The 13,646-nt window shown below is 45.9% G+C and overlaps 1 protein-coding gene across 1 annotated transcript in view; it reads left to right on the forward strand.

Moving 5' to 3' along the window:
* Positions 1–5,123: 5,123 nt before the first annotated feature.
* The window catches only part of C9 (complement C9), a 97,983-nt gene continuing 89,460 nt past the window's right edge, over positions 5,124–13,646 (forward strand). Inside the window, exon 1 of the mRNA XM_045132892.1 lies at positions 5,124–5,249. Within this exon, the coding sequence (XP_044988827.1) occupies positions 5,170–5,249 (80 nt within the window). The 5' untranslated portion in view covers positions 5,124–5,169. The remainder of the gene's footprint in view (positions 5,250–13,646) is intronic.

Raw genomic sequence — 13,646 nt, forward strand, 5'->3', positions numbered from 1 at the left:
TTAACCACTGAGCTATCTCTCCAGCCCTTATTCTAATGTTTAACCCTGTTTTGGGGTGATTATTATCACAAGGCATCAAACATACCAGTGTAAGGTAAATAAATGTTAATTATACATTTTAGATTGTTACAAACACAAGAGAAAGTAGAAACTCATGAAGTAGGACCATAAGTAAATGATCATCCAATCGCTTTCAAATCTTTCTCCAATCCACACATAGTGCTCTCCTAGTAATTTAAATAGAATTGGTAACTACGAGCTGCTCCCGAACTACGTCAGGTTATGTATGATATGAAGATGGTCGATTCATTGGGTGTGTTGGTTCATTGTCTTTTTATCATCTGTTCTCTCTTTATTTTGGTATGTGTAATTCCCACCAAAATACAAGCATAGGACCATTCTCAGTGGATATCAGCCACTCAGAACAGCTACAGTGTCAGGTGAGCAAGGAAGCAGCCAGTTAAGGACACTTTCAGACATCGTCACACTTGGGGCAATTCTGCCTTGTATTTTGTGTAGGAAGGAGATCTTCCCCCAGTGATTTCAGACTCCCCCGCCAAGCCCTGTGGAAGGTGGTGCTCTGTCTTCCCTGTGCTGAAAGCCAAGGGGGGTGGAACCGGATGCAGCTGACTCAGGAGTTTGGTTGACATGACCCTATATGCCTGAAAGATAAGCGTTGCCCCAAAGCCCCGGGTGAATGTTTAAGCTAGTATCTCCATGTGTGGTTGCTCAACAACAAAGCACTAGTGCTTTCTGGGAAACGGCATGATTTTAACTAATTCCCTCCTGCTAAAAATAACTAGACTTCACCAGGCGTGGTGGCGCACGCCTTTAATCCCAGCCCTTGGGAGGCAGAGGTAGGAGGATTGCCACGAGTTCAAGGCCACCCTGAGACTACCAAGTGAATTCAAGGTCAGCCTAAACTACAGTGAGACCCTACCTTGAAAAACCAAAAAATAAAAATAAATTAGAACTCGTGTTCTGAGTTGATCTGCAGGACATGGAGGTGAATAAGGCAATGTCCCACCAGCATTCCAACTTTAGTAACACGTTCCCATTGCAGCAGCACTGATGGCCCAGGGCCAGCAATCAGTCATCTTACCTCATGAGTAAGCCAGCCCCCCATTTGTCCTTCCTCTGCTGGAGTTATGCGCCTACTTGTTAAAACTCTAACTGTGGGGCTGGAGAGATGGCTTAGCAGTTAAGCGCTTGCCAGTGAAGCCTAAGGACCCCGGTTCGAGGCTCAACTCCCCAGGACCCATGTTAGCCAGAGGCACAAGGGGGCGCACACATCTGGAGTTCATTTGCAGTGGCTGGAGGCCCTGGCGCGCCCATTCTCTCTATCTGCCTCTTTCTCTCTATGTCTGTTGCTCTCAAATATAAAATAAATTTTAAAAAAAATTTAAAAAAAATCTAACTGTGTGTTTCTGGGACAAAACACCCAACCAAAAGCAGCTGAGGGGAGGAAAGGGGTTATTTTGGCTTACATCTCAAAGGGAGGCTTCATGATGGCAGGGGAAAGCATGGCATGAGCAGAGCCTGGGCATCACCTCTGCCACAGCAGGTGGGAAATACCAGAAAGAGAATGAACTAAACTCCAGCAAGAGGGAGCTGGCTATAACACCCCTAAGCCTTCCCCCGACTACACCTCCTCCAGCAAGGCTTCGCCTCCCAAATTGGTATCAGCTGGGGACCAAGCATTCAAAGTACATGAGCTTTCAGGAGACACCTAATTCATACCACCTCGCTGCTGGTCTCCAAAGAGACCACAGGGGGCTGCTCAGTGACCAGTGAAGTTCATGCAGCTTTCTATCAGTTCTCTTCCCAAGCACAAATTTCAATGGTTGGTTTCAGCCATCGTTATTTTTTTTATTATTATTAGTTATGCACACAGTGTGTATACAGCCACGTTGGTACCATTGTTAGCCTCCTCCCTGTCCTCCCCTCTCTGCAGGGGCCCTCCACATTGGGGATTGTGGGTCATGCATTGTGGGGTTAGCCATCAGTTATGGGTAAGAGGCAATGTATGTGCAAATCTTTCCGCCCCCTCTTCCGTGAATTTCCCTGAGCCATGTTGGGTTCATTTTAGGTCTACTTCAGTGATGAGGTCTTGGGAGCCTCTGTGTCTCTGGATATCTGGTTTGGTAGGAGGTGAGTGTTCTCTGTGTCTATCTCCTCTACCTTTGTGCTGGTACCAGGTTCAGCAAGAACTCTTGCTCATTTCCCTAATTACTCTGTGGTTTCAGTTGGGACCCTGGTGAAGTGCAATGGGCTGATTCTCTCCTCAGGATCTGTGTCCATCTGAAAAAGAGAAGCCAATTCTCCAACAGAGAGTGAAGTCAGCACCAGATAAATGGGATAACCATTATTATTTTAGAGAGAATTTAATAGGTGTAGGCCCTTTGGTAGCCCACGATTGGTGGGAACTTGATAATAGAGAGTAAGCCTGTTTTTTGGGGTATGGTTCTGACTTGTTTCCCAGCTCCAGTTATGGGTTCTATTCCACTGAGCAGATCAGTTAGCCAAATTAAGAGAGGTTATTTTATCCTGTTCAAAAAAAGTAATTGGGCTAGAGAGATGGCTTAGCAGTTAAGGTGCTTGCCTGTGAAGCCTAGGGATTCAGGTTTGGTTCCCTAGGGCCCACAAAAGCCAGATGCAAATGGTGGCACATACATCTGGAGTTCATCTGCTGTGGCTAGAGACCCTTATGCGCCCATCCTTTCTCTACCTGCCTCTCCCTCCCTCCCTCTCTCTCTCTCTTAAATAAATAAAGCTGGAGAGATGGCTTAGCACTTAAGGCGTTTGCCTGCAAAGCCAAAGGATCCAGATTTGATTCTCCAGAGCCCACATAAGCCAGATGCACAAGGTGATGCATGCATCTGGAGTTTGCTTACAGTGGCTGGAGGCCCTGGCATGCTTACTCTCTCTCTCTCTCTCTCTCTCTAATAAATAAGATATATTAAAATAAATAAAGTAATGAAATATTTAAAAAAAAATCAAAAATCTCTGACATTAAAAGAAAAAGGAATTGATAGAGTTCTAAGGTAGGGTTAGAGGTGACTTAACTGGACTGGAGATGAGTCACAGACATTTCTGGAATGTGTCTCAGTCTGCTTCCGGTAAGAACCTTCTGAGAGTGACTGATGATCATCGAAGTTTTTTTGAAGTCAGCAGAGATAAGAATATTGGACGTAGCTGTTATTAAGGAGGGGAAGAAAGAGAATGCAGGTTTTGCAGGCAAGCACTTTAACTGCTGAGGCATCTCTCCAGCCCTGAAACATTTTATTTTTATTTATTTTTTTTTATCATAATACTTTGTTGTTGTTGTTTGAGGTAGGGTTTCATTATAGTCCAGGCTGATCTGGAAGTAAAGGGTAGTAGTCCCAGGCTCTCCTCAAACTCATGGTAATCCTCCTACCTCAACCTCACAGTACTGGGTTTAAGGCATGTGCCACCATGCCCAGCAGTTCATGAGACATTTTTATTTTGTGCATTTATTTATTAAAGTGAGAGAGAGAAAGCGAATGGGCTTGCCAGGGCCTCCAGCCACTGCAAACAAACTCCAGATTCACGTACAACCTTGTGCATCTGGCTTTATGTGGGTACTGGAGAATCGAACCTGGGTCTTTGGGCTTTGCAGGCAAGCACCTTAACCACTGAACCACCTCTCCAGCCCCTCATGAGACATTTTAAAACCATGGTACATTGTCTATGAAACTCTATCAGATACCTCTTTTTTCCCAAGTCACTTGTTCTGGCTCAACTCTGGCCACACATCAGAATGACTTGCAAATATTTATAAGATTACCAATGTGGAGATCCATCCCAGAAGCATTAAGTTAGAATGGGGTGCGGGTATGTAGACATCAGTGTGCATGAATGTAGCCCAGATCATTCTGTTGGGCAACCAGTATTCTTAGGGGAGTTGCATAGTCCACATTCTTCCAGAACACTACCTTTGCCACAAGCTCTGGAGAATGTGGAGATATAGGGCAAACTGTGTTCTTTATGGGGAGGGGACAAACTTCTCCATCTCAGAATCTGTCCCGTAGACGTGCACTTCTGAGACAAGGAGGATGTTGTCAATGCTCCAGGAGCTTACATCTCGTTATTCTGCCTAGGAGAAAAGAAGCTTACAAACTGTTACCAAGACGAAATTTCGTGTGCATGCATGTGTTCGTGTGCATGTTTGTTCATACAGATGTGGATATACACGTGCAGAGGCTGATGTCAGGGGTCTTTCTTGGTCACTCTCCATCATATTCACTGGAGCAGGCTTGATCACTTGAACTCGGAGCACGGCCTTTGAGCTGTCTTGCTAGTCAGGGGGATCCCCAGTCACTACCTCCTGCGCACTAGGATTACAGGTGGCCACCACGTCCACCTAGCACTTAGGAGGGTGCTGCTGAGCTAGACTCGGACATCACGCTGTGCATCAAGTGTTCTATCCTGTGAGCCATCTCTCCAGCCCACAGCTTACATTTTTATACTTTGCCTAGGAGTAAACAACTCAAGCGGCTGGTTTTTAAAAATTTTTTGTTTATTTTTATTTATTTATTTGAGAGTGACACAGAGAGAAAGAGACAGAGAGAGAGAACGGGCACTCCAGGGCCTCCAGCCACTGCAAAAGAACTCCAGACGCATGCACCCCCTTGTGCATCTGGCTAACGTGGGTCCTGGGGAATTGAGCCTCGAACTGGGGTCCTTAGGCTTCACAGGCAAGCGCTTAACCGCTAAGCCATCTCTCCAGCCCACACAGCTGGTTTTATATGGAGTCAGGCTCTAGAGCATTCACACCTGCGCCTTACGTTCCACTGTGGCCTTTCTTTGCTTATTTTGAGTTTAGGTCTCTATAGAAACTACACAAAGGCCATTTTCTCCAGTTATACATCCCAGAATCCTCCCTTCCAGAGTACTGCTGGAGACCTGTTTGAACACAGCAATGTTACTTATCGGCCACTTTCAGCAGTTGGGTTTCTTGTCCAAATGCTCTTGTCAATATGGGAAAACAGAAATTCAAGTATTACTGTAAACGACTCTCCTTTGCTTGGACTTTGACACCCAGGCATGCAAATTGACTTTATAAAAAAAAAATCCTGGGCACAAACAACTGCTCTCTGTCCTCTGGCCCTTTGCAAAGAAATTCCTGGGCTGCCTCATAGGCGCAGCATGTCCCCAGGTGGAAGCTTCGCAGCCTTGGCCATCAGCATTCTGGAATTAAGCGCTCTGGCTGTGGGGCCCACTCCCAGGTGAGTTTATGGCTTGGCTATTTGTCTGAAATTCCAACGTGGAATTGGATGCCTCAAAGTCTATTTGGGTCTTGTTTGTTTTGTTGTTTGCTTTTTGTTTCTTGAGGTAGGGTCTCACTCTAGCCCTGGCTGACCCAGAGTAGTCTCAGGGTGGCCTTGGCAATCCTCTTACCTCTGCCTCCTGAGTGTTGGGACTATGCCCAGTTTAAGGTCTACTTCTTAACAGCAAAGTAGACAACAAAGTTAAGGCAAATAGCGATATGCAAAATCCCAGGATTTAACGTTTCCAAGCAAGTCAACTGAATGTCTTGGAAAGTTTGCCATGGAAGTTTGCTGCTGTTTCTGAAGTTTTCTTCTAAAGAAAGGGCTCCAATGTTGTCTAAGATTTTCTCTTTAAATATTTGGAATTATGAAGCAAAGCTGAATGCCGCCAGTATGTGATAAAATCTGACTTGAACAGTTCCTAATGTCTGAAAAGTTAAAAACCAAGGAAGTTAACCTTTCCCTTGTTTTATCTCGATACCTAATACTTTCTGTCTGCTGACTACATTTACCCTTTGGCCCCCACATTAAGCCAAGGTGAATCATTCAACTTCTGTTCCGAGTCATCCCATCTCTTTCTTCCATGCAAGAATTGTCATGGTACCATGACCATGCAGCCAGTGGGGCCTCTTTGTCCTTGTGATTTGCCTTAAGGGTACAAAACCCACAGGTTACAGTTGACATAAGGTGTGAGAGACCATGAAGCTGCATCTCGGACCCCAGAGCAATGGGGTTAAGAGGTGATGGAGCCTTTAAGGGAGCCTAGCAAGGTCTCAGGGACGCCACATTCATTCATGGACTGTCACTATCTCACAGGCATGGGTCAGGGCTGATAAGCATGGCTCCTACTGGGCCTGGCCTGGCCCCTCTTCTCTCTCTTTCTTTTATTAAATATTTTATTCTTATTTATTTGTTTCACAGAGAGAAAGAGGCAGAGAGAGAGTGTGTGTGTGAGAGAGTGAGAGAAAGGGATTAGGCATGCCCAGGGCCTCCAGCTGCTATAAACAAACTTCAGACACATGTGCCACCTTGTGCATCTGGCTTACGTGGGTCCTGGGAATTGAACCTAGATCCTTTGGCTTTGCAGGCAAGCGCCTTAACTGCTAAGCCATCCCTCCAGCCACCCCTCTTCTGTCTCTTGCTTCCTCATTCTACGCACGTGCTCTTTCTGAACACTGCCGCTTTGCCTTTGGTCTTTTTGCCCATGTTGCCACACGATCATAGAAACCCTCTCCAGAGTCATGCTGGTTGGAACTTATAGCCACCAGAATTATGAGCAAAATGAACTTCTTTTCTATAACCATAAACCTCACTGGATATTTTGCTTTAGTAACACAGCAGTAATACACCACACCAAGCCCATCCAGAATACAAATCATGGTGCACGCTGCCTGCGCTTCGAGCATCTAGCACCATTGAGGTGATGGTCACAGGAGACACCTTCTTTCCATGCACATCAGGGAACAAGACAAACCTGTGTGATCTTATGCAGCGTGATGAGCTCCAAGGACAACAGAGAAACAGTCCTGATGCCATCACTGGCTGAACACTACTCCTCTTTACCACATTCAATTTCCCTTTGGTCATTTCTTAGTTCAACCAACTTTTTGTTGTTGTTTTTGGTTTTCCAGGCAGGGTCTCACTCTAGTCCAGGCTGATCTGGAATTCACTATGTAGTCTCAGGGTGGCCTCGAACACACGACGATCCTCCTACCTCTGCCTCCCCGTGCTGGGATTAAAGGCATGTGCCACCTTAACCAACTTCTTAAAAAATTTTTTTAAAAATATTTATTTTTATTAATTTGTTGGAGACAGAGAGAAGGAGAAAGAGAGAAATAATGGACACGCCAGGGCCTCTAGCTACTGCAAACGAACTCCAAACACCTGCACCACCTTGTGTATCTGCCTGGAGAATCAAACCCGGGTCCTTAGACTTCACAGGCAATCCCTTAACCGCTAAGCCGTCACTCCAGCCCAATTTAACCAACTTCTGTTTTGACTCGGATGTCCCTTTCAGGCCATCTCTGCCTGCCTTCCAGCTACAAATAGAGACCACAGGTCAGTCTGAGCCCCACTCGTCAAATTTGGTTCCAACTGCTTTCAGGAGCATGTCATCCTGGAAGGGGATTCCAGAGGGGTGTCGGCACAAAAGTCACAGCTCTCACCTCAAAGGGGATAAGAGATAGCTTAGTCTGGAGCTAAATATGAGTGATCATGGCCCAGGTACACAGATTTAGTTTAACGTAAGTCTATGTCCCAACGTGTTAACAATTTTATGAAGGCTTTTTTGTATAGTTACATAACAAAAAGAAGTCATAAACCGAGGCACTTTTCAAGTACATTGGCTGACCACGAGGCAGGCAGGTTGCAGCAAAGTGGGGAAATCTCCACCGTAGGCCTCAGATGCTGTCTGATGCCATTCTTAATCCTTGGGTTGGTGGAAGCTGGGGGTCTGCTAATAATTTCACTTGGGGCTGGAGAGATGGCTTAGCGGTTAAGTGCTTGCCTATGAAGCCTAAGGACCCCGGTTCGAGGCTCAATTCCCCAGGACCCACATTAGCCAGATGTGCAAAGTGGCGCACGCATCTGGAGTTCGTTTGCAGTGGCTGGAGGCCCTGGAGTGTCCATTCTCTCTCTCTGCCTCTTTCTCTCTCTTTCGCTCTCAGATAAATAAATAAAAATAAACAAAAGAAAATTTTAAAAAAATAATTGCACCTGATCCACTGATGGTCACACGGATGTTAGGATAGACACAGAGGTGGGTAATACGTGGCTAATGGGGCCCAAGGTAATTTGGCTCTGACTTGCAACATTCTCTCTCTCTGTGATCACAGAAGGTTTGCCAGTCTGTTCAGCCTTGCTGGACATAGGTACAGCAGATGCAGCACTTTTCTAGGAACTTCAGTTCTCAGGGATGACTCAGACCTACACAGGCCCTAGACTAGTGTGCTAAGCCAAACATGGCTTTGTCCCACCACTTCCCCTTCTGACACTATCCAAGCAGATTGCTCCATTCACAAACCGTTATCATTCTCTGGGCATTAGGGTACAGAAAGAACTTGGACTTGGAATGAAAGTAGCTTTGGGGCCCTTGTGCTTAACTTGATCTGTTCTTAGGTGTTTTGTGTGTTTGTTTGTTTGTTTTTTTAACAAAATTAAACAGCCCACATTCCTAAACTGTGACCCCTGCTGATCAAAAATGTGAGGCTGGGGGCTGGAGAGATGGCTCAGCAGTTAAGCGCTTGCCTGTGAAGCCTAAGGACCCCAGTTCGAGGCTCGATTCCCCAGGACCCTCGTTAGCCAGAGGCACAAGGGGGCGCACGCGTCTGGAGTTCGTTTGCAGAGGCTGGAGGCCCTGGCGCGCCCATTCTCTCTCTATCTGCCTGTTTCTCTCTCTCTCTCTGTCACTCTCATATAAATAAATAAATAAATGAACAAAAACGTGAGGCTGTGGGGAAGAGCTGCAGCAGCTCTGAAGTCCACACCCTGTGGGTGCTGGCTGCACCCAGCTTAGCTGTTCTGGGCAGGACCGGGCAGTCCTTGGCCAACCCACCTTCTGGAAGCGGCACTGGCTGGTTCTGCTGAGTCCACATGCGCCCCCTCCAGCGTGTGTCCCGGTGGCCAACCTCTGATCACCGTGTGATGTGAGCTTTGATGGAGGTTGGGGTCCAGTTGGACTGTTCAGAGACTCGATAAAGACATGAGACGATTTATTTGAATAATTCAAAGATTTGCAAACATGTCTAAAATATATATATTCTATCGGCCAAGAGCTAAACTTGCACAGCTCAAGTCAAGATGCTGGTTACGTTCCAGCCACAGCTCAGCCTCCCAGTGCCTCAGGTTCCTGGTCTGGAAGATGTTGATTGTGTTCGCTTCCAAAGGCCGTCATAGCAAAGCTTGAAAACTGACTGGTTTCAACAATAGCCGCTTAGGATCTCCCGGGCTGGATGCTGGAGGTCTGAAAACAACGCGTTGACAGGCCCATAGCTCCTCTGTGAGGCATCTGTCGTGGGTGTTTTGTTTGTTTTGTTTTGTTTTCTGTGGTAGGCTCTCACTCTAGCCCAGATGGACTTGGAATTCACACTATGTAGTCTCAGGGTGGCCATGAACTCATGGCGATCCTCCTACCTCTGCCTCCCGAGTGCTGGGATTAAAGGCGCCTCTGCGCAGCATCAGGTGGTGTTCTGAAACTCCTGGCAAACCTCAGCTTCTCAATTCTATCTTCGTCACCAGGTGGTCATCTTCTGATCATCTTTCTGTGCAGGCTTTTCTGTTGTTTTTCTCCATTCCTCACTCGTGGCAAGCAAACACTCTTATCACTGAGCCATACCCTGCAGAGATGAATGCTCAGATTTCAAGTTTCTCTCTGAATTGCGATAGCAGCTATCTTACATAAGGATCCACTTTACTGATTTCATTTTTTATTGGCAATTCCATAATTGTAAACAATATCCCATGGTGATTCCCTCCTCCCCCCACTTTCCCTTTTGAAACTCCATTCTCCATCATACTCCCTCCCCCTCTCAATCAGTCTCTCTTTTATTTTGATGTCATGATCTTTTCTTTCTATTATAATGGTCTTGTGTAGGTAGTGTCAGGCACTGTGAGGTCATGGATATGCAGGCCATTTTGTGTCTGGAAGACCATGCTGTAAGGAGTCCTACCCTTCCTTTGGCTCTTACATTCTTTCCACCATCTCTTCTGTAATAGAACCTGAGCCTTGGAAGGTGGGATAGAGATATCTCAGTGCTGAGCACTCCTCTGCACTTTTTCTCAGCACCATGATGCCTTCTCAGTCATCCCAAGGTCACTGCCATCTGCAAAGAGAAGGTTCTCTAACCAAAAGTGAGAGTAGCATTAATGTATGAGCATGAACATTAAGAGAAGTGCTAACTGGGCAGTTTGATGAGCATAGTATATACATTTAGCCAGACAACATCAGATGTTACACACTTAGGGCTCATGACTACCCCTGTTGTAGGTTTTCAGTATCAGGGATGTATTCCCTCCTATGGAGTGGGCCTCCAGTCCAATTAGAGAGTGGTTGGTTTCCCCCATAACAAACATGCCACTGTTGCATCCATTGGCTCATTTGGCCTGGCTGGCCAAATATAAGGCTTGCAGTGTCCACTGTTGAGTATCTTCATTGGTGATTTCTCTCACGCACATTGAACTGCATGGCTTTTGCCAGTTTTCTGTCAGCTGGTCTGAATGAAGGAGGTTTGCAGCTCATTTCCAGCAGGATTTCTCAGAGGCCTTGCAGCCTAAGATTGTGAAGTCTTCAGCACTAGGGTCTTATTATCTATTCCTGGTGGGAATCCAAGGGCCTTGGCAATGCCCTATAATGTTTTGGGGGCATCAGAGACCTTCCTGGCCAACAACTCACTGGAACATATCCCATCCCTGGCACTGAAAATTTTCTAGTAACAATCATATTCTGCCATACAGTCTTACCCTTTGCTTGTTTTATTTATTTATTTAATTATTTTGGTTTTGTAAGGTAGGGTCTCACTCTGGCCCAGGATGACCTGGAATTCACTATGGAGTCTCAGGGTGGCCTCAAACTCACAGTGATCATCCTACCTCTGCCTCCCCAGTACTGGGATTAAAGGCCTGCGCCACCACGCCCGGCATTTGTATTATTATTACTGCTTGTTATATAATGAAGCCCAGGGCCCTTCTCAACTAGTGTGTCAGAACGTCCTCATTTCCTCAGAGCTGATCAGTTTCCAGTGCATGGATGCACAGTGCAGGGAACCCCTCTCCTGGTGGGGAGCATCTGGCTCATTTCTGGCCTTTTGTGCTGGACACAATGCTGCCGTGACTAGCCTGAGCTGGATCTCGCTTTGTAACTGGATCGGTCGGTACACCTGCTGATCCCTTCCCAGAAGTGATGTCACTGCCGGTCACTTTTGTGTTACTGCCAAATGGACCTGTGGTCCTGTGCTGTGTGTACTGAATTTCACTGACCATTCTGGATGCTCTCTACACATTCCCAGCATGTTCAGAATCAGATCCAAACCCCTCCTGTGATCCCCAAGGCTGAGCTGTCCCCACCTCCTCTTGTGATCCCCAAGGCTGAGTTGTCCCCAACTTCTCCTGTGATCCCCAAGGCTGAGTTGTCCCCAACTCCTCCTGTGATCCCCAAGGCTAAGCTGCCCCACCTCCTCTACTCAGGAAAATTAATCCACTGAAAGTAACATGCAGAGTACTGGCCTCTCAGGCACACATGTGAGCGGACAGCATCTTCGTATGGCGCTAGGGTAGGTCATTCTGGAAATGAACAAAGATCACAGTTCACAAGAACAACATAAGATCAAAGGTAACCATCTGGCACTTGGTACTGATGCCAAACAGTGAGCCAAACCCCTTTTTTAGAGAGGGGCAGGGGTTCGAGGTAAGGTTTTGCTCTAGCCCAAGCTGACCTGGAATTCACTAAGTATTCTCAGGGTAGCCTTGAACTCACAGTGATCCTCCTACCTCTGCCTCTCCAGCTCTGGGATTAAGGTGTGTGCCACCATGCCAAGCAGCTAAGCAATGTTCCTAAACATTGTCTGAAGATGAAAATCATCTGAGTAGCTCTCCTATTCTCAGAGAACCATATTTAATCAATGTGATATGGACATAATTTATAATCTATTTACTTTATTCATTGTGGTGCCAAAAATTGAAGCAAGAGACTTACCTATGCAAGCATTCCATTACGGAGCTAATCTCCACTGAAATTGCTTTTTTTTGTTGTTGTTGTTGAGGTAGGGTCTCACTCTAGCTCAGGCTGACCTGGAATTCACCAAGTAGTCTCAGGGTGGTCTCAAACTCATGGTGAGCCTCCTACTTCTGCCTCCCGAGTGCTGGGATTAAAGGCATGCACCACCACACCTGGCTAAATTTCCATTTTTAATATCTGAGGATTATGAGATTAAACCAATAATACTGAAGCCCACAGCTATTAGACACACAGGGTGCATCTGTTCTCACCTCTTGAGTCCCATTTGGTCCAAGCAAGGTTTTAATTTTCCAGAGAATTTCTGTTGGAAACTTTCTCATCTATGTGACTTCAAACACACACTAATACTTAAATTTATGAAATAGCAGATTCTTCTAGGAGTTTTGGCAGATGGGACAGACATGTCTCACATTTTTTAAAAATTTACTTTTAATATTTTTATTCATTTATTGGGAAGCAGAGAGAGACAGGTGGAGAGAGCGAATGGGTGCACTGAGGCCTCAAGCCACTGCAAACAAACTCCAAATGCATGTGTCACCTTGTGTGTCTGGCTTTATGTGGGTATTGGGGAATCGAACCTGGGTCCTTTAGCTTTGCTGGCAAGTGTCTTAATTGCTAAGCCATCTCTCCAGCCCCAGAATAATGTGTTTTTTTTTTCTTTTCAAAATTTTTTTATTAAAAACTTCCATGATTATAAAAAAAATCCCATGGTAATGCCCTCCCTCACCCCACTTTCCCCTTTGAACTCCATTCTCCATCATATCCCCTCCCCTCTCAATCAGTCTCTCTTTTATTTGATTTCATGATCTTTTCCTCCTATTATGATGGTCTTATGTAGGTAGTGTCAGGCACTGTGAGGTCATGGATATCCAGGCCATTTTGTGTCTGGGGGTAGCACATTGTAAGGAGTCCTACCCTTCCTTTGGCTCTTACATTCTTTCTGCCACCTCTTCCGCAATAGACCCTGAGCCTTGGAAGGTATGATAGAGATATTGCAGTACTGAGCACTCTGGCCACTTCTTTCCAGCACCATAATGCCTTCTGAGTCATCCCAAGGTCACTGCCATCTGAAAAGAGAAGATTCTGTACCAAAAGTGAGAGTAGCATTAATATAAGGGTCTGAACATTAAGAGAAGTGCTAACTGGGCAGTTTGATGAGCATAGTATATACATTTAGCCAGACAGCAGCAATGTTACACCCCTAGGGCTCATGACTAATCCTATTTTAAGTTTTCAGTATCAGGGATGTATCCCTCCCATGGAGTGGGCCTCCAGTCCAATCAGAAGGCAGTTGGTTTCCACCATGTCAGACATGCCACTATTGCACCCTTTAGCTCATTTGACCTGGCTGGCCAAATATAAGGCTTGCAGTGTCAACTATTGAGTATCTTTACTGGTGATTTCTCTCTCTCTCATTGAACTGCATACAGAATGGCTTCTTCCAGTTTTCTGTCAGCTGTTCTACATGGAGGATGTTTACAGCTCAGTTCCAGCAGGATTTGTCAGTGGCCTTGCTGCCCAAGTATGTGGGGTCTTCAGCCAATAGGGCCTTACCCTCTATTCCTGGTGGGAAACCAAGGGCCTCAGCAATGGCCTATAATGTTTTGTGGGCATCAGGAACCTTC

The sequence above is a fragment of the Jaculus jaculus genome, chromosome 13 (assembly GCF_020740685.1).
Source record: "Jaculus jaculus isolate mJacJac1 chromosome 13, mJacJac1.mat.Y.cur, whole genome shotgun sequence".
Classification (NCBI taxonomy): Eukaryota; Metazoa; Chordata; class Mammalia; order Rodentia; family Dipodidae; genus Jaculus; species Jaculus jaculus.